This window comes from Protopterus annectens, chromosome 2.part0 (assembly GCF_019279795.1).
Source record: "Protopterus annectens isolate FY-2018-M chromosome 2.part0, PAN1.0, whole genome shotgun sequence".
In the NCBI taxonomy this organism is placed as follows: domain Eukaryota; kingdom Metazoa; phylum Chordata; order Ceratodontiformes; family Protopteridae; genus Protopterus; species Protopterus annectens.
In genome coordinates this window covers 455,962,781-455,981,530 of record NC_056728.1, presented here as the reverse complement: position 1 = coordinate 455,981,530, position 18,750 = coordinate 455,962,781, and the positions used below count along the sequence as shown (strand labels likewise).

General features: G+C 41.9%; 1 protein-coding gene across 8 annotated transcripts in view; it reads right to left on the bottom strand.

Moving 5' to 3' along the window:
• TLE4 (TLE family member 4, transcriptional corepressor) overlaps window positions 1-18,750 on the bottom strand; it is a 617,928-nt gene that overhangs the window by 424,178 nt on the left and 175,000 nt on the right. For all 8 annotated transcript variants that reach the window (XM_044060884.1, XM_044060882.1, XM_044060883.1 and 5 more), the window contains one exon: window positions 13,144-13,160. In XM_044060884.1, the coding sequence (XP_043916819.1) occupies window positions 13,144-13,160 (17 nt within the window). The remainder of the gene's footprint in view (window positions 1-13,143; window positions 13,161-18,750) is intronic.

The window sequence follows — 18,750 nt, the reverse complement described above, 5'->3', positions numbered from 1 at the left end:
TTGTGAATACCCTGGGTGCAGTAGATAAGCCAAAGGGCAGTGCAGAGAAAGTACAGTTTTGTACCTACCATAAATGTAGATGTCCGATAGGTATGCAACTGCAGTCCTGACATATGGGTTGTCCTGCCTCAGGCAGCCCTTCAGTCAGCCGGATTCCAAAGTCTGGGTCCGGCGTCGGCTGATGTCGCCCTTTCCCCGACGTCAGAGCGCCTGGGGTATAAAAACGTCAGCCGACGCCATCTTCTTCAGTGTTTCTTGCCCCAGATGCCAGGTGCCCTCTAAGGAAGGCTAAATTTTGAAAAATAGAGAAAAAATTCCAGACAAGTACAACAGCATAAAAACAAATACACCATAAAAGATTACCCCAGGTAGCTAAAATGAGGGGTAGAAACCCAAAAATATACCACAGAGGGGTAGGTGGGAGGGAAAATCTGACTGCAGTTGCATACCTATCGGACATCTACATTTATGGTAGGTACAAAACTGTACTATGTCCTTCAAGGATGCAACTGCAGTCCTGACATATGGGTTGAATACCATAGCCAACCTGGGGGTGGTAGGCACTAAGACAAAGATGGTGTAGCTAAAATGCCCTGCAGGACTGCAGAGGCAAATCCTGCTCTGGACCTGGGGTATAAAGGCAGGTTGTAGTGTTTGGAAAATGTATGCACGGAGCTCCATGTAGCAGCTTCTAAAATGTCCTTTTTTGCCACTCCTCTTAAAAAGGCTGTGGAGGTGGCTGTAGCTCTGGTGGAATGTGGCCTGATGTCAGCTGGCACAGTTTTTCCATGAAAAGAGTAGCAGAATCGAATGCAACTTCCAATCCATTTAGAAATTGTCTGTTTGGTAATTGCTTTTCCCTGCAATCCAGCAGCGAAAGCAACAAAAAGTTGGTCAGATTTTCTGAAAGACTTTGTTCTGTCCAAGTAGTAGCGCAACTGTCTGTGTATGTCCAAGGAGTGCAGAAGTCTCTCTCCTTTATTTTGAGGATTGGGAAAGAAGGTAGGCAGGTGAAAAGCTTGATTCAGGGACACCCTGGATACCACCTTTGGCATGAATGACGGATTGGTTCTCAAAGAAACTCTGTCCTGGTGAAAAATGAGAAATGGTTGTATTGCCATAAGGGCCTGTAGCTCAAAGACTCTTCTTGCTGAGGTTACTGCCAGAAGGAAGGCTGTCTTCCAAGACAGAAATTGCAACTCTGAAGATGCTGCTGGTTCAAAGAGGGTTGATGTTCTTTATACCTCTTAGAAACTGTCTTAGCAATGCGTGAGAAAATACAGGCGGATCAGTGTTATATTTGGCAGATATTGCTGAAGCATGTATTTTTATGGAAGAATATGAAAGGCCATTGTGGAGCATTTCAGCCAAGTATTCCAGGATCTGTGGAATTCTCATCACTGATGGGTCTTGACCCTTTTTGCTGTTCCAGATAAGAAATCTCTTCCATTTTGCTGAGTATGTTTTTCTAGTGGAAGGTCTGCGCGCCTCCAGGATGATATCTTTTACCCTTTTGGAAAGTGTATCCTGAGTAATAGTCATGGAATCTTCCAAGCTGTCAGCTTCAATGTTTTCAAGCTGGGGTGTAGTGTCCTGTAATTGTGCTGTGTCAGAAGAAGTGGCCATTGAGGAAGGAGCCACAGATTGGTGTGTGTCAAGCTCTGTAGCAGTGGGTACCAGTGTTGTCTTGGCCAGTCTGGAGCTATCAGTATGACTTTTGGTTGCTCTGTCTTGATCTTTAGTAACACCTTGGTCATCAAAGGAAGAGGTGGGAAGGCATATAGTGTTAGAGAGTTCCAACTGAAGGAGAGAGCGTCCACCTTCCATGCTTGAGGATGGTATGTCCTTGTGCAAAACTTTTTCAGATGGTGATTGAAGTGGGAGGCAAAAAGATCTATATCCGTCCTTCCCCATGCTTGAGCTATTTGTAAGAAAATGTCTGGATGCAACATCCATTCATGTGGATCCATGATGTTTCTGCTTAGGCTGTCCGCCAGAACATTGTCCTTCCCTGGTACAAACTGGGATTGTAGCTCTATTTTCAATTGTAGGGAAATTTCCCAGAGATTCACTGCCAGTCTGCAAAGAGGGTAGGAATGGGTACCTCCTTGCTTGTTTATGTACCACATAACTGTGGTATTGTCTGTCTTTATTAGTAGATGGCCCTGATGCATGAACTTTTCGAAGGCCTTGATTGCAAGTATCACTGCCAGCATTTCTTTTTGGTTGATATGCAGGTGCCTTTCTTTTTGTGTCCATTGTCTTTGAATGCATCTGCCCTCCATGTGTGCCCCATCCATGGTCTGAGGCATCTGTTGTTATGGTTTGACTTGTATGAGGCTTGCTGAAAGGCAGACCTTTGTTTATCTGGCTTACTTGAGCCCACCACATAAATTCCTTTTGAAGGCATGGAATGAGTGGGATCAATGTTTCCAGGCTGTGGCTGTGCTGAGACCATAGACTTTTTAGATACCATTGTAGTTTCCTCATATGTAGCCCTGCATGTGGAATCAGAAGAATGCAAGATGCCATGAAACCCAGGGCCTGCAGGATTTTCCTTGCAGTCATCTGGGTGTGTGTTGCCAATCTTCTGAAGTATTCTGGTAATTGTTTTTGTTTTTCTTTTGTCAGAAACGCCATCTGGGTGTTTGTGTCCAGTGTGGCACCCAGGAAAGATATTTGTTGGGATGGTACGAGACTTGATTTCTGAATATTGACTGTGTATCCCAAGGCCTGCAGTAGGTGAATGACATAGTCCAAGATTTTTAACAAGGCTTGTTGGCTGTCCGCTTGTATAAGGCAGTCGTCCAGGTAAGGGTATATTTGTATCCCCTGAAGTCTGCAATGTGCAATTACTGATGCCAGGCATTTCGTGAACACTCTGGGCGCAGTAGATAAGCCAAAGGGCAATGCTGAGAATTGATAATTCTCTGAGCCTGCAAGAAATCTGAGGTATCTTCTGCAACTTTGTCTGATTGGGACATGCAGGTATGCCTCCTTGAGGTCCAGAGTTACCAGCCAAGACCCCTTGCCCAGCATGGGAAGGAGTTGCTGTAAAGTCAGCATTTTTAATTTTGGCACAATAAGGTAAGTATTCAGTGCGGACAAGTCCAGAATGGGTCTCCATTGGTTTTCTTTTCTTGGAACAAGGAACAGTCTGGAATAAAATCCTTGTCCTTGTTCTGCAGAAGGAACCTTTTCTATTGCTCTCATTTGAAGCAGGTTTGTTATTTGTTTGAGTGCCTCTGCCCTTTGGTTTGGTGGCAGGTTTGGCCTGCCATGTCTTGTTGGCAGTGTATGAAAATGGAATCTGTATCCTTTGTCTATTATCTCCAGTATCCATTTGTCCTTTGTAATATTGTGCCAATTTTCTGAGAATAAAGATAATTTTCCGCCCAAAGGTGCTTCTAATTGAGCCCTGGATGGCGGAGTCAAAGTCAAGTCATTGAGATTGTCCTGGCGGAGCAGTGGAAGGTCCTGCCCCACCTCTCTGGTTCAGAGGCTGCCACTGACGTCCTCTGTAGGAGCCTCGAGTTTGCCCTCTACCTCTGCCACGTCTGTTTTTGCCTCTTTGAAATTTGTCTGTGTCAGGAAAGGACCAATGCTTAGAAGGCCAATTCCTGCTGAATCTTGGAGGCTGTACCTGGAGGAAATCTTTGACTGTTTGCACTGATTTTGCCTTTTCCTCTATTTTCTTTAAAACCTCTTGTGCAGTAGCACCAAATAGCTTATGTTTCTCTAGTGGGGCATCCAAAAGCTTAATTTTCACATGGTCTGGCAATGTTTGTTCCTTTAACCAAGCATGTCTGCGTATGACCGCACCTGTCATTGCTGCTCTGCATGAAGCTTCCAATGCATCATATCCACACTGAAGGAAATGGCTGCTAACCTGCTTAATATTATGAACCAATTCCTGTAAACCCTTTCTATCTAATGGTTCAGGGGAAGCCAGTTTCTTTTGCAAATCATCCAACATGTATTCCTGATACTGAATCATATGAAATTGACAATTTAATGCTCGCATAGAAAGGGTGGAAGATGTATATACTTTCTTGCCCCACCTTTCTAAAGCCCTAGAATCTCTTTCCGAAGGGAGTGGGTTCTTAGCAGTAGTGGAGGAAACCCCTTTAGGCCCCTGAGAAATAGTTTCAGGGTCAGCAGTATGGCCCTTGTACAGAAATTGATGTGTGTCTGGGACCCTGTAGTACCTGTCTGGCTTGACAGGAGCAGGGGGAGTCAGGGGAAACACTAGATTCTAAGTACACATCATCTAAAACATTTAAAACTGGAGGAATAGCTAAGGGTCTATGCTGAGGTAGCTTTAAAAAGTCCCTTAACCTTTTCCTAGAATCTGAGTATTCTTGGCCTTGCCATTTGAAGTGTTCCCTCATGGAATGAAGCATTTCCCCAAAGGAAAACTCCTCAGGAGGAGAAGCAGAGGGAATAGATTCCTTCACATCAGACGGTCTGTCCCATGCTCGGTCACTGCTGCCAAACCTATGAACTACACAGCAGCTCTATTCAGCTTCAGCTTGCTTCAGAGTGACAAGGTGATGTTTAACCTAACATACCAGGCCATGTCAAACCCAGATTTGATGAATATGTAGTTCAGCCACAAGAACAAGAGCGAGACCCGGAGGCGCCAAACTTAAGATTACGGCTGGGACGGCTTTAATTGGGAGGGAAAGACTCCCCTATGCTGTGGAATAAAATTGTATAATATGTGGAGGAATAGCATCCAGGCATGTTCGAGGCAAGAAATCGCTTGGCCTTGGACAAGAGAATGGAATACCCCCAGGGACCCACCTCAGTGTCACTGCTCAACAGAGGCACAGCAAAATAATGGGTGGTATAGTTCAATATAAAGGTGGCTCCCCCATTAAAACTTTAAAATAGGGGGGGCTAGGCTAATGCCCCTCGGGCAGATAGCCTAGTATGAACCTATGAACCTATGAACCTAATCCTCGTAGGCCGGGAAGGCCTCCTCCTGGTAGTCTGAATGTGCAGAATCACCTGAGGCCTCATCGGAGGACTGGGAGTCTACCTGCTCAACCCTAGGCCTCTTGTTAGAAGGCGGCTGAGAGCCTCTATCTGGATGAGGCTGTGAACCCCTAATTAAAGAAATAAGGTCCTCAGCTAAACTTAAAATTTGAGAACCAGAAGTGGATCCCAGAGAAACAGATCTTGGAGGGAGAGACTTAGCCTGTTTGGCAGCCTTAGCACGTGTGTAGGCCTTAATGGACATAGACACTGGAGGCCTGGCAGCCCCACGTGCTGGAGTAGTCTTATCCACTGAAATGGTGTCAGAAATATCCTGGGCTACGGTCTCAGAGGGGAGAACAGGAACCGGCACTGAGCTGGCCTCCGGTACCGAAGTAACCGGTGGAGCGGTGTCGTCAGTCTGTAGCGGTTGCGAAACCAGCTCAGAAGAGACCGAGACACTCGCGGTAGGCCTAAGAGTGGTGTCGGCCGAGACCGCGGGTGTCGGTCCTTATCCTTCCGTTTTTTAGGTAAATGTGCTGTCGGAAGCTCCGACGGCATGATATAACAGAAATCTTCCCCAAAATAATCCTGTGCAAACTCTGACCGACGCCTAAGAGTGAGTTTATTGAAAGAGGCACAAGCTGCACAGGCCGAGACGTTGTGTTCTGGGCCTAGGCAGGGTAAGCAGTAAGAGTGGAAATTCTTATGAGGTATTTTTTCCCACAAGTTAAACAATTATTAACTTTTTCACTTTTATCTGACATCGGCTGAGGCAAGAAAAGGTCCCCAATGGGGTACTTAGCTTTTTTGAAGACTTCAGTAGCTGAAAACACAGGAGCTGGTCGACCGGCACTTGCGAACTGCTTCTGCTTCAGGCACCACGCGGCAAGAAAGACTGAAGAAGATGGCGTCGGCTGACGTTTTTATACCCCAGGCACTCTGACGTCGGGGAAAGGGTGACATCAGCCGACGCCGGACCCAGACTTTGGAATCCGGCCGACCGAAGGGCTGCCTGAGGCAGGACAACCCATATGTCAGGACTAGAGTTGCATCCTTGAAGGACATCTGATAGTGCATGTAGCCTGCTTTGAAGCATAGGTATCTTCTGCTAGATTCCCTGATTGGGATGTGCAGGTAGGCTTCCTTTAAATCCAGTGTTGCCAACCAGGAATCCTTGCCTAGCATAGGAAGCAACTGGGATCATCACCAAAAAGGTGTTTAGGATAGAAAGGTCCAGGAAAGAATGCCATGAGTTGTCTTTTCTGGGTACCAGGAAATGTCTTGAGTAGACACCTTGTCCCTTTTCCTCTTCTGGTACAGTTTTAACAGCCCTTATGTTTAAGAGAGAGAGTACTTGCTTTTGAGCCTCTGCCCACTGATTTGGTGGTAGATCTGGCCAACCGTTTTGGGGTTGGTAACGTGTGGAAGTGAAATCTGTATCCTTGGGAAACTATATTTAAAACCCATTTGCCGTGGGTAATTAGTTCCCAGTTTTTTGTCTGCAGAGCAATCTTTCCCCCTAAAGGAGCAGTCAGTTGAGAAGGGCTTGGAAGTTTTAAAGTTAAGTCATTGAGACAGTTTACCATAGTGGGGAGTCTTACTACTCCCTGATTTGGAAGTGGGAGCCCCCCACTGCTTAGTCCTGTGAGCACCTTGGGACTGAAGCATGTGTGGTTCTGCTGGTTGTTGGTTTGGACAGAGAAGGCCTGGAAGAGGCAGGAAAGGACTAATTCTTAGAGGGCTAATGCCTACTAAATCTGGGAGGTTGCACCTGTAGGAAAATGTTAAGAGTTTGCATAGATTTAGCTTTTTCCTCCATCTTTTTCAGTACTATTTCTGCTTTGTTGCCAAACAGGCGGTCCTGATTTAAGGGAGCATCCAGCAATTTAGCTTTAACATGATCTGGCAAAGTTTGCTCCTTAAGCCAAGCATGCCTTCTAAGTACAGACCTAATGACAGCAGCCCTGCAAGATGCCTCTAGTGAATCAAAACCACATTGCAAAGTATGTTCTCCAACTTGTTCAGCAGAATGCATTAATTCCTGTAAATCCTTATTTTCAGCACAGTCAGGAATCAACATAATTTTCTGTTTAAGCAAACCAATGATAAGCTGCTGATACTTCAACATATGAAACTGGCAGTTTAAGGCCCTAATGGCCAAGTTTGCAGAAGTGTATACCTTCTTACCCCATCTATCCAGCACCCTGGAATCTCTATCAGAGGGGGTAGGATTTTTGGCAGTAGTAGCCTTAATGCCTTTGGGTCCCTGTGAAATGGTCTCAGGATTCACAGTAAGATTTTTAAAAAGGAACTTGTGAGAGTCAGGAACCCTGTAACATCTATCAGGTTTTGTGGGAGCAGGAGGTAAAGATTCAGGGGCCAAGTTAGATTCGGAAAAGGCATCATCAACAATGTCCAGTACAGGGGGGATAGCTAAAGGCCTGTGTTGGGGCAGGAGTAAGAAATCCCTAAGCCTCTTTTTAGAATCAGAGTAATCCTGGCTTTACCAGCGGAAATGCTCCCTAAGAGTATGTAAAGTTTAACCAAAAGAGAAATCCTATGGAGGGGAAGCAGAAGGAATAGAGTCCTCTGCATCAGAATCCTCATAGGCAGATAAGGGCAAATCCTGGTCATCAGAGGGAACAGAAATTTCAGAATCCTGATCAGAAGTATCACAGGCAAATTCAGTCCTAGGTCTCTTAGAGGGGGAAGGTTGGCTTTCCCTGATTAAAGTAATAAGGTCTTCAGCCATTCTTATCATTTGTTTTTTAGGCATAGAGGCCTGACCATGCTGTCTGGGCATCGTTTTTTTAGGCATGGTTCAAGATTTAGGCCTTGAAGAAGAAGATGGCAACGGTTTAATATGCAAGTCCATAGGCCTGAATACACCCTCAGAAGCCAGTGCCTGCACAGCGGCTCCAGACCCATCCAAGGTAGAGACATCCGCAGGTTCCACAGTTGAAGTTTCTTGCGGCGTATCGGACTCTGAATGGGTCTCAGTAGAGGCCTGCGAATGTGAAGTAGTGGGTATCAGGGGCTGCAAAAGCGCCTCACTGAGTACCGTCTAACTGGTGACTAGCTTAGTCGTCTGCATCTTTGGACCCAAGTGGCCTGTCTCTGTCTTGTCTTTGCGTTTTTTCGGAATGTTGGTAGTCGGATTGCTTACCGAAGACATATCTGGATAATTGAACTGGGTACCAAAATATTTAGAAGAGTAAATATACCGACGAAGAACAGTTCGCTGTTTAAATAAGGCACAAAACCGACAGCAAGGTACTTCGTGGTCAGGACCTAGGCAAGGAATACAATACGAATGAAAATCTTTATGAGGTATTTGCTTTCCACAAGAAATACAATTATTGACTTTTACTGACATCGGTTTAGAGCAAGAAAAAGTTTCCCCAACAGGGTACTTAGCTTTAGTTGAAGACTTCGGTTCTGAAACTCGAAAACAAAAATTTCAGGAGTCAGCTGACTGGCACTTGCGAATTGCTTCTGCTTCGGGCACTGCACGGCAAGAAAGACTGATGTAATGGTGTCGGCTGCATGCTTTATACCCCTGATTACCTGATGTCATGGAAGATGAGACAGCAACCGAAGCAGGACCCAAGACTTTGACAAACAGGCCGACTTGAGGGCTACTGCAAGCAGATAACCCAAATGTGATGACTGCAACAGTGAAACACGAAGAACATCAGGGGACATCGTGGTCTGGGCCTAAATAAGTAACGCAGTACGAATGGAAGTCTCGGTGTGGCATTTGCTTTCCACAGGTGAGACGATTGTTAACTTTTTCAGACCAGTTAGTGCAAGTAAAAAGGATCCCAAATGGGGTACTTCGCTTTAGACATCTTCAGCTGTAATTCAAACTCTTGTAGCAATCCACTGGCACACTTGCAAATTGCTTCTGCTACGGGCTCTATGGCAAGAAAGACTGATGTAATGACAATCGGCTGCCTTCCTTCATAGCACTGATGACCTGACGCGATTTTTTACATCCACCTGAGCTACCACCAGCTCAGACAGATGGGGCCATGGTTTAACATTTCATCCAAAGGACAACACACTTTGGAGTGCAGCACCATCCTCATGCTGCACTGCTGCAGCAAGACTGCAAAGTGAGTCCAACTACCTGGTGTGGGAATAGAACCCACAGTTTTTTTGCACCAAAAGGTGAGTGTACTACCTGTTAAGCTATAGAGAATGATAAATGCCTCTGGTGATTTGTCATTTTCTATTCTGTGGAACATACTTGCAAATCTTTTTCAAGTAAAATTTTAACGTTTCTGTTTTTGTTATGAAGTTTGGGTTTTTCCCCATGTTCTGAAGCAGTATTGTGTTGCTCAGAAAATTTTGTTGCTTGCCTGTACAGATATTTTTTGAAGTTTTACAGTTGCTAATGTAAATGGCTGTAATCTATCACAAAACGAACAAAAATAAATACATCCAGAGTATTTTCCATGAAATGCAGTTAATTTTCAACTACCTTGCTTCAGCTTATGCACCATACAACTATGTGATGTCTGAAGCACATAACATAAAACACTTCTAGTGATACCCTACTAAATGGATATATTTGTGTTAAATTTGCAAAATGTTTACAGTAACAAATGCAAGTTCTGGAAAAACAATACATGCATATACAGGTGTGTGTGTCTGTATGTGTGTGTGTGTGTGTGTGTGTGTGTGTGTGTGTGTGTGTGTGTGTGTGTGTGCGCGAGTGAGAGAGTGTGTGTGTGTGTGTGTGTGTGTGTGTGTGTGTGAGTGAGAGTGTGTGTGTGTGTGTGTGAGTGTGTGTGTGTGTGTGTGTGTGAGTGAGAGAGTGTGTGTGTGTGTGTGTATATATATATATATATATATATATATATATATATATATATATATACACACACACACACACACACATATATATACATACACACACACAGTACAAAACAATGCTAAACTAGCTCTGCCTATTCAATGACCATTCATCTAGAACACTTGCAGATAACCACTAAGGAGATACTTTATGTGAACAAATCAAATGAGAAAACAAAGAAAGCAAAACTGTGCAAGTGTAACATTTCTAAATGGTCAGACTAACAACCACAATTAAAATTCTAACAATAACCTCCAGACAATGCATCTTAATGTACGCTGTGGAGATTACTGTACAATGCAAGAGATACTATGATGGAATTAAATACGTTTACCAGAGAAAATTATGCAGCACACGATTCAAATGTTAGCATTTGCACACTTTCCACTAAATGAGATATGCACATGGATATTAATGTGTTTCATTAACAAGCCATCACATTTGCCAAAAATCAGAGTGCTTACTAAATACTAGTATATTTATTACACCCAAAAGACAAGATACAATTAACATCAACCACAATGCAGTAAACGTCCTGATTAGGTAAGAAAAGCATAAAAATAAACACCTGTTTTGAGAGTTTCACGATACGAGTCACATCACGTGTATACATACACGCATATTTATGTTACTTATTGGGTGTGTTACATACACAGACAAACACACACTATTTACTATCACTCGAGATCATCATGTATGTACAAAGGCTCACTACAGTCAAGCTGGCACTTCACTTCTTCCTTATCATGCAAGTTGCTTAGAGACATGCCGCTTTCAGTTTGTTACACATTTTGCTGGAATGGCACGGTCATGTCCCAGTGCAGCTTACTTATTCATTCTTCTCTGTGCATTACAAAGCAAGTGATTTTTAATGGTTTATGCTGGCAATGTACATCAATAAAACATATGGACACCAACCGAATTTCTAGTTTCATGTATTCCCTGAAGACAATCAAAACATAGAAGCACTCGGTCTTTCTCTGCCAATAACAATCCAGCACCTCTGTTATAATAACTGCATTTCTGATACCCTTAACAACTGCAAAACATTACAAGCTGTACAGTTCTTGAGATGCACAAAATCAGAGTAATGTCTAAAAAGACAGTAATACAACACTGAATATCAAGCTAGTAATTATATTTAATGATCTAGATAATGTCACATAAAAACATTACCTTTCTCAAAACATTGTTTCATGCAACTTATGAGATAACAGAGCAGAGACAATCACAGAGTCATTACCCTCGGAGCTCTGCTTCCTCCTGATTAATGACAACACACACACACAAATCTATATGCATCCACCCAACCTAACAGCTGAGATCTAACCATGCTTTCTTCATTATTTTGATCCCCAGTCCACATTCTGCATGCTCAAACATGCTTTCAAAAATGGTTTTGACAATTAAACGCATTCACAAACCCTATATAAATCAACAATTTTGCTGTTGAATCAAAATGTTACACAAGGGGTGTATAACCTGCCCACGCCTACATTACATGCTGCACTAATTACTACCAGCAGATTTAGAATTTTCTGCACATTAGAGGCTTTTAGAGGAGCTATAAAAAATTTCAGGCTCCATTAATTTAAATTTGCATTGAAATTCCCTTTGACAGACAGCCAAAAATTACTTATTATTTAGAGCACCAGTGATGCCTATTTGCACATTAGGAGTCTGGGAAAAGGAAACTCAAAGCAAGATGGAAATTTATGTCGCTTTCATTACCTGTTAAATGTTAAGGAGCATTATCCTGTATAAATAAATTATTTCCTGCATGTGCACAGACTCCAGCTGTTAGTAACTAGCACAACGTGTCTGCAAAGCTTCAATTCCAAGTCACTGCACAGATATTCATACAAAATCCTGTCCTTGCGTACAGGCGCTTAAGATCTCAGATCAATACAACTAACCAGCTGATACTCTCTGTATCTCTGCAAACATTTAGGAAAATTAGCAAACTATTCTACCATGAGACATGCAGATTGTGTCCTTAATGAACAGATAACCCAGTAGACTGTGTTTTTTCAAAGAATGCAAAGGAAAATGACAGAAGCAAAGACCCAGATTAACACTAGCGCCCACTGCACTCTCATGGATACCCTGAAGCCAATTAGCATACAGTCCTGGTGTCTAGGGAAGGCTTAGAGATGTACTGAACTTTGTACTATGCTCGGTCCTTCCTGAGCTCCTAATGTACCAAATAAATCAGATGGTCCGACAAGAGCTGCTGACCTTGCCACTGTTCAAGAACTGCATGCACTGTTCTGCGACCCTGCTGCTTGGGACAGACACTCTAGCACACACACAACTGATCAAAAAATGCATACAGACTACAATAGCAATATGCCAAATCCCTAAACAGGCACCTTCTCATCAATATCGTGCTATAAGCTGAAAACAAGCTTTATTCCAGAATGCTGTGTTTGATTCTCACAGTCTCTAGAAACAACTCTAAGCAAGTCAATATCATCATGGCATTCATAGGTTACTTGTGAACAGAGAAGGAACCTAATGGGCCTATGTAGCTGTAAAGTAGTAAAACATATTATTTAGCTACACCAGTGATCGCTTTAGTAGAAGCTACCTTCACTGCAATAGCTGCTGTCTAATGAGTCAGCAACTCACCTATACAGTACTTACTAAGTAATGGAAGAAACTGGCACTTGCATACCTTTTCTATATTAAGAACCCTCTGAAAACAGAAACTTTACTCAGGTTCCCGTACACCACCATTTAATGAAACAAGACTTCTTATTTTAAATGTTCATAACTTCTTAGCGATCATCATCTAAAATGATTACCTGCCTCTTACTGCATCATCTGTAAACTAGTCAGCTTAAACAACAAAAAGTCAGTAAACCAAATCAAACCTGGGCATTTCTAAAATTAGTGCAATTTTAAAAAACTATCCAAGTACATGCAAACACGTCTCTCAAATATCCCCCTTAATATAGTCAAGCCAAAAACATTAAGGGAAGCACTGAATATTTATGAAAGAAAGGCTTCACTTTTAATTGATTTCTTTGTGAATGAATAACAGCTACTTATGCAAATTGTTTGAGTCTATCAGAATTTTTAAACTTTGAAAATATAAAAGGTTGTTCCTTCTGTATCCCCAAAACAGCAAGTTAACAATTCCTTGAATATATGAGAGCATGCAGGAGCGCACGTGCGTGTGCGCGCGCGCACACACACACACACACACACACACACACACACACACACACACACACACACACACACACACTACTGACAAGTTAAATGAGATAAAACTGTACAAAACAGAGGCTTACCTTGATGGAGTCCCTGTCTGTTCTCAGATGACAAACAGTAGCAAAAGGATAGTCGATAAACATGAAAAAAGGAGACAAAGTTAAATCAGCAGATGCACTTAATTCAATAGTTTTTGCACTTATAATCTGCACAAATATTATCTACTCTTTGTAAGTATGGCATTGCTAATATGATCAGATTCTTCAACAAATGCTCATAGGTGTTTACTAGGCTAAAAACCACAAGGGCCTTTTTAAGGATAACGTTTTAAGGACAGTAAAGAAATGCAGATTTAATGTTGGGTATAATGCTAGCTTTCCTGCCAGTACTATATTAGTCATACTTCAAAAGTAAACAGCAGTCTCAACCTGTGACTAAAACTGCCCTCAAACATGGAAATGAAAATTCACTTGCATTCTCTGCTATTTAAAGTTCTCAAATTTAGGATTTAAAATAAACCAATACAAACAATATTAACACAAAGTAAATTAATAGGTGTCACTGGACACAGTTCTAAGTGCTAGCAGAATGTGCAATGGTGCACTGCCAAAAAAACAAAAGGGGCAGTGGTGCACTTAAGACCTAGGACCTTACATCAGAAAAATTCAACTATAACATGGTACTTTTGTTCATCAGTGTTGACAACTTGCGAGCAAGATAGCCTGGTGGAAATGCAGACTCTCCATGCATGTTGCAAATGCAGGCAAGCCCAATACTCAGTGTACTCCTATGTTCACCATGAATTATTCCCAGGCACAAACAAAAACAGAAGAGGGGTTTCAACAATTGATTAAATAATCTGGGTCATTCTAGGGGGATGCAGTACATGCCATCATGGAGTAAGCTGCTTGACAATCCTAACTGCTTTGAATGGGATGGTACCCACCTCTCATTCAAAGGCTTCTACATAATGGCCACAGCATTTGATTTCCCTACAGTGCGTGCTTTATGCATAGTTCAGGTAATGAGGACTCCCAGTGTAACAAACATCAGTATCGAAACAGGTTCAAATTAAGGTGGCTCTGCTAAGTGCTGGAAGTCTAAAGCTGCCCAGCCTTAAGGCATTCCTGCATTTGGAGGGCATACTCATATATGTAATCATTGAAACATGGTTTAAATGCACACAAAACACTCCCTACCATACCTGGATTAGCACTTACCATGCCCTTAGACCCAATGGCAACTGTAGTGGGTTTATTCACATTTGTCAGACACCATTTCTATCACCTCTGGACAGATTCCCATAGACCTCAAAATGGAAATTATCGAACTCCAAATCACACTAAACAAAATCGACTATCAGTTGCCAACTGTTACTGGACACCTTCCGTGACTGTACAAGTTCCTCTCAAGTTCCTAGATGCCACAGATGATACCCCAGAACTCCATTATTCTGGGAGACTGACTGCCCATCTTTTGACTGGAGCACCTACATCTCCAATGTAAGATATGCACAGAAGTTTTTAGATCTAATGCATAAAAACTCAGTGGATTAGATTGTTACTATCCCAAATAGAGGGCAAAATAGTATTGACCTGTTACAAAGGTACAGTAATCACTCACAAATCCAGTAGTAATGCCATCTCTAAATAGGTCAGACACAAGTCAGTAGCCCACCACCAGGGTATGTAATCCCCCGAAACCAATACATCGGAACTGAAAGACTCCAAATGCATAAATCTTCTCAAATTCTATAAAGTCATCTCAAAATGCACTTGTACCACCACCCCAGATATCACATCAGAAGATAAATTCAAAAGACAGTTTTATGCCCACTAAAATACATCTACAGACATGGTAGTCCCATTTAGTTCCAAATACAATGAGAAATTGTAAAGCAAACCACTCTGGTGGTCCACTGGCATAACAGAATTTACAAAGAGTCTGTCAGCGCACTGGGATTCTCTGACTGGAGTAGCACAGCTGGTGTATACAAACTAGAAGCCCTATAGGGCCTGCTGCAGATACAGCAGCAGCATATTAGTCGTCTCTTTCCAAATCATACGGTTCATCAAAAGCCAAAATTTCCACTCTGCTATCTCTAAAACCATTGTTACAATGACTGGGTTTTCTTATTCTACCCATTTGACATCTTGCTGATGTCCACAAGGAAAGGAACCACCCATGAAGACTGTGGAGGATAACGGCAAGCCTTCTGAATTTTAAGGTGGGGAAAACAGAATGGCTCAGCATGCCACTCCCCTTTGTTTTGAGTTATCTGCACACATTCGTGCATGTGGGGTCTCTTGCAAGAGGTAGGAGAGTTGACCCCTTCAGCACCATCTCAGTCTTCTGTCAGAAGATACAAATTCAAACCATAAAACCAAAGCTATAGCACATTTCTATTACATCTTTGATGCAGACTTAGATTCACAGCAATCAAGAGGCCTTCTAGTGCCATAGGCAGAGAGGGAATATTTCAAAGGGGATGAGGCAGGGGTGGCATGGGAAAACTAGTTTACCATGGAGGAAGTTGGGAGGACCATTGATGTTTACTGTGAGGTGAAAGGCTTTGGGTAGAATCACTGCATATGCTGGCAAACTAACTATATTCTCTCTGAAAACTACTGCAATAGCTAAGAGCATCAGCAAAACTGTTATCAGTAGCAATGATAATTAAAACATGGGTCCCAAAAAAAAAAATAGATGAAAAATTGCCAACATCAGGAGAGGGGCTGAAGATAGCTTCTGACCTGTCAGCAGTGAAGCAGAAGTCCAGTGTAGGGAACACTGGTATCAATAAAATCGATGTCTGGGGTCAACGGTCTACATCACTAAGTCTGACGGAGACGATAAGACCCTACACCTGAAATGCAGATGTGGGGACAGGATAGGAATCAAATCTACAGACGGTAGCAGCCAACAACTCAGTACGACATATTGGGGAAAGAAAGGGGGGGGGTCTGTACCTCAAGAAAAGAGGTGACAGAGCCAGACAGAGTGCATAACAACTAGCTTGGGGCAGGAATGTCCAGGAGTAGACTTCACAGCCATGGCGGACTTCATTACTGAAGACTCATGCTTGGCAGGCTTTAAAGATGCCCAGTTAGTTCCCCAGCCCACATTTCAACTTCTTTTTTTTGGAAGAATGATGCTTTTCAAAATGATGAGAAAACCAAAGAAAAGAAAGGTGACCTACACTCTTTTTCAAGAGTGGAGAGTTTTTTTTTTTTTTTTTTGACAGAAAACATTTTTCAATTGCCTTGTTACACCAACATTTAGTATTCTCATTAAAAGTAACACAGATATGACACCTGAAGGTGTGATGAGGACAGAAATTGTCCGCACAATTATTGTACCCATCAACAGGTGGAGTGTTGCTGCTACAGGTGTATTTAGAAAATAATCGAGGCACCATCATGAGTTTACAAAATGGCATAGCCAATGCTCAGCACTGGCTGTCTCAACAGTTATATAAAGGGGAAATCTGTAATGAGAAAGGAAAAGTACAAACAAAAGGAGAGGCCAGAACAAACTTCACAAAAATCTCAATAGTACAGTGGGGTTACTTCTTCCCTGAATGTACTTTTTGCATGATAATAAAGAATTGCATAAAGATGAGAAATACTGTTGTGCTAAGCATGATGGGGAGCAGGAAGGTCATGACATCCTCAGCTGGTTATTTGCAATGTGACTTTAACCCCTGTAGTGCATGTCCCAGAGGTTACTAAAGATAAACCTCTTCTTATCAGACTGCATTTCAGACAAGATATTGAACATGTACTATACAGAACAGCATATAAATTACACAGTGCGATTTATGGGCAGTGATGTTACAGTACACTTTAAACTATATGTAGTACACATTATGGCACACCATAAGTACAGTCTTAACTGCAAAAAGAATAGTATATGTACAGCAGGGTATGTATACGAACATAAATTCATTGGGTATGTAAAGTGAAGCACACAGACTGAAGAAAAGGCAAAGAGACTGAAAATGAAGTAGGTTGTAGAGGGGTGTGACAGCAGTGGTAGTGATGGGAAACAAATTAGCAATGCAACAGTTAAATGCAATAAACACAAGCCTCCATCTGTACTCCCTGTACCACTCAGTATGGCATTTAAATACCCAGCCAAGTTATCTTTGCCTTCTCAGTATGCATTAACTACTCAACAACTTTACAATAAGGAGCAATAAAAATTTCTCACTTCCTTCTCTCCTAAGGCAGTATAACTTCAGCCGATCTGAGTAAGCTTATCACAGTGCTTTTAGACATGCACAACACTTTAAAAGTACTACAAGAACAGTTATCTCCTACTTCACCTAAAGAGTTGTTCAAAGACCAGCAGAAACAAGACAGCAACATGACTGAAAGTAATATTCACAGACAGTAGTTCGGCATCTATACAGAATTACTACGCAAAGCCTGTCACCACAAATTTAAACATTTGCTGCTCATAACATTCAAAGAAATTCTATGGCAGACTTTTACATGCGCAACAAGAATATTAATATATTGTCAGAGACTGGAAAGCCAGAGGATGCCATTGCCTTGTCTGGAGTATCATTAATAACAACCTTATGCTGGTTTATTAAGCAAGATTGATTGCTACGTAATAAGAATTACTAAAGAGTTTACAATGCACAGCTAAGATGATATATGAATAACTACAAAAGAACAGTTGGAAAACATTTATTTGGATGAAGGCAATAACCACAATGGATTTGTTATGAATGCACTTCATTGTTTTGAAGTGCTCTGTATTAGTGTTTGGAACTTCAACAAAAAAGCATGTTATTAGATTCCATCTCCTCTCCTACACCCAACATAATCCTTCGTGTTTTCACAAAAGACAGCACTGATGAAGCATTTAAATCAACAAGCTTTAAAGGACACAGAATGCTTACCACAGGAAACATTTACTCTTAACGTACTTGACATCATGCTTTCATACTCACATTAAACAGCGCAGCAGTTTTCAAGGGTAACACAAGAACTGCAAGACACGGATGCAATTCTAACGTACTACACTTTAGTCTCAAGAAACAGCCACGATGCATGGTACAGATTTGGAGTGTTTACTTTTATTTTTGCTTACTCATTGTCAAGCCTAGCAACAGGAAGTACGAATAAAGCACAGCACTGAAGTAAACTGATTATGTGCAGCACATTTCAGTTACTATTCACAATCTTATTGGTTGATAAATATGAACAGCCAAGTAATAATAAATTAGACATCAAAAAAGGGCTTTTTTATCAGAAGGTCTGTCCAGATGAATGTCCCACGTGCTAGTGCAAGACAGTCCACAAAGAGAAATATACTAACAATTACTATGTGAACACCTAGAAAAACAAAGGTTACATGCTTACAACAGCATATACATACTACTAGTAATAAGTGGACTTTAGAAAACTACCCAAATTTAAAACGACTGGCTTTGAACTCTGTAGTGTCTTTGTGAAGCAATGGGTGCACAATGCAACTCAGAAGGCACTTTAACAGGATCATTTGGAATTGTCTCAAATACCGGTTCCAAACAACTGAATGTACATTACTAAAATTAACCCGATTTTACTTTTTTTGCTTCAAGATTTTTTTTATTACACTGGCTTCTGCCGCACTGTATTTTGCTGCCATTAGGAGTTCTAACAATGAAATTCCTTGGCTTCTCACACTTTCAT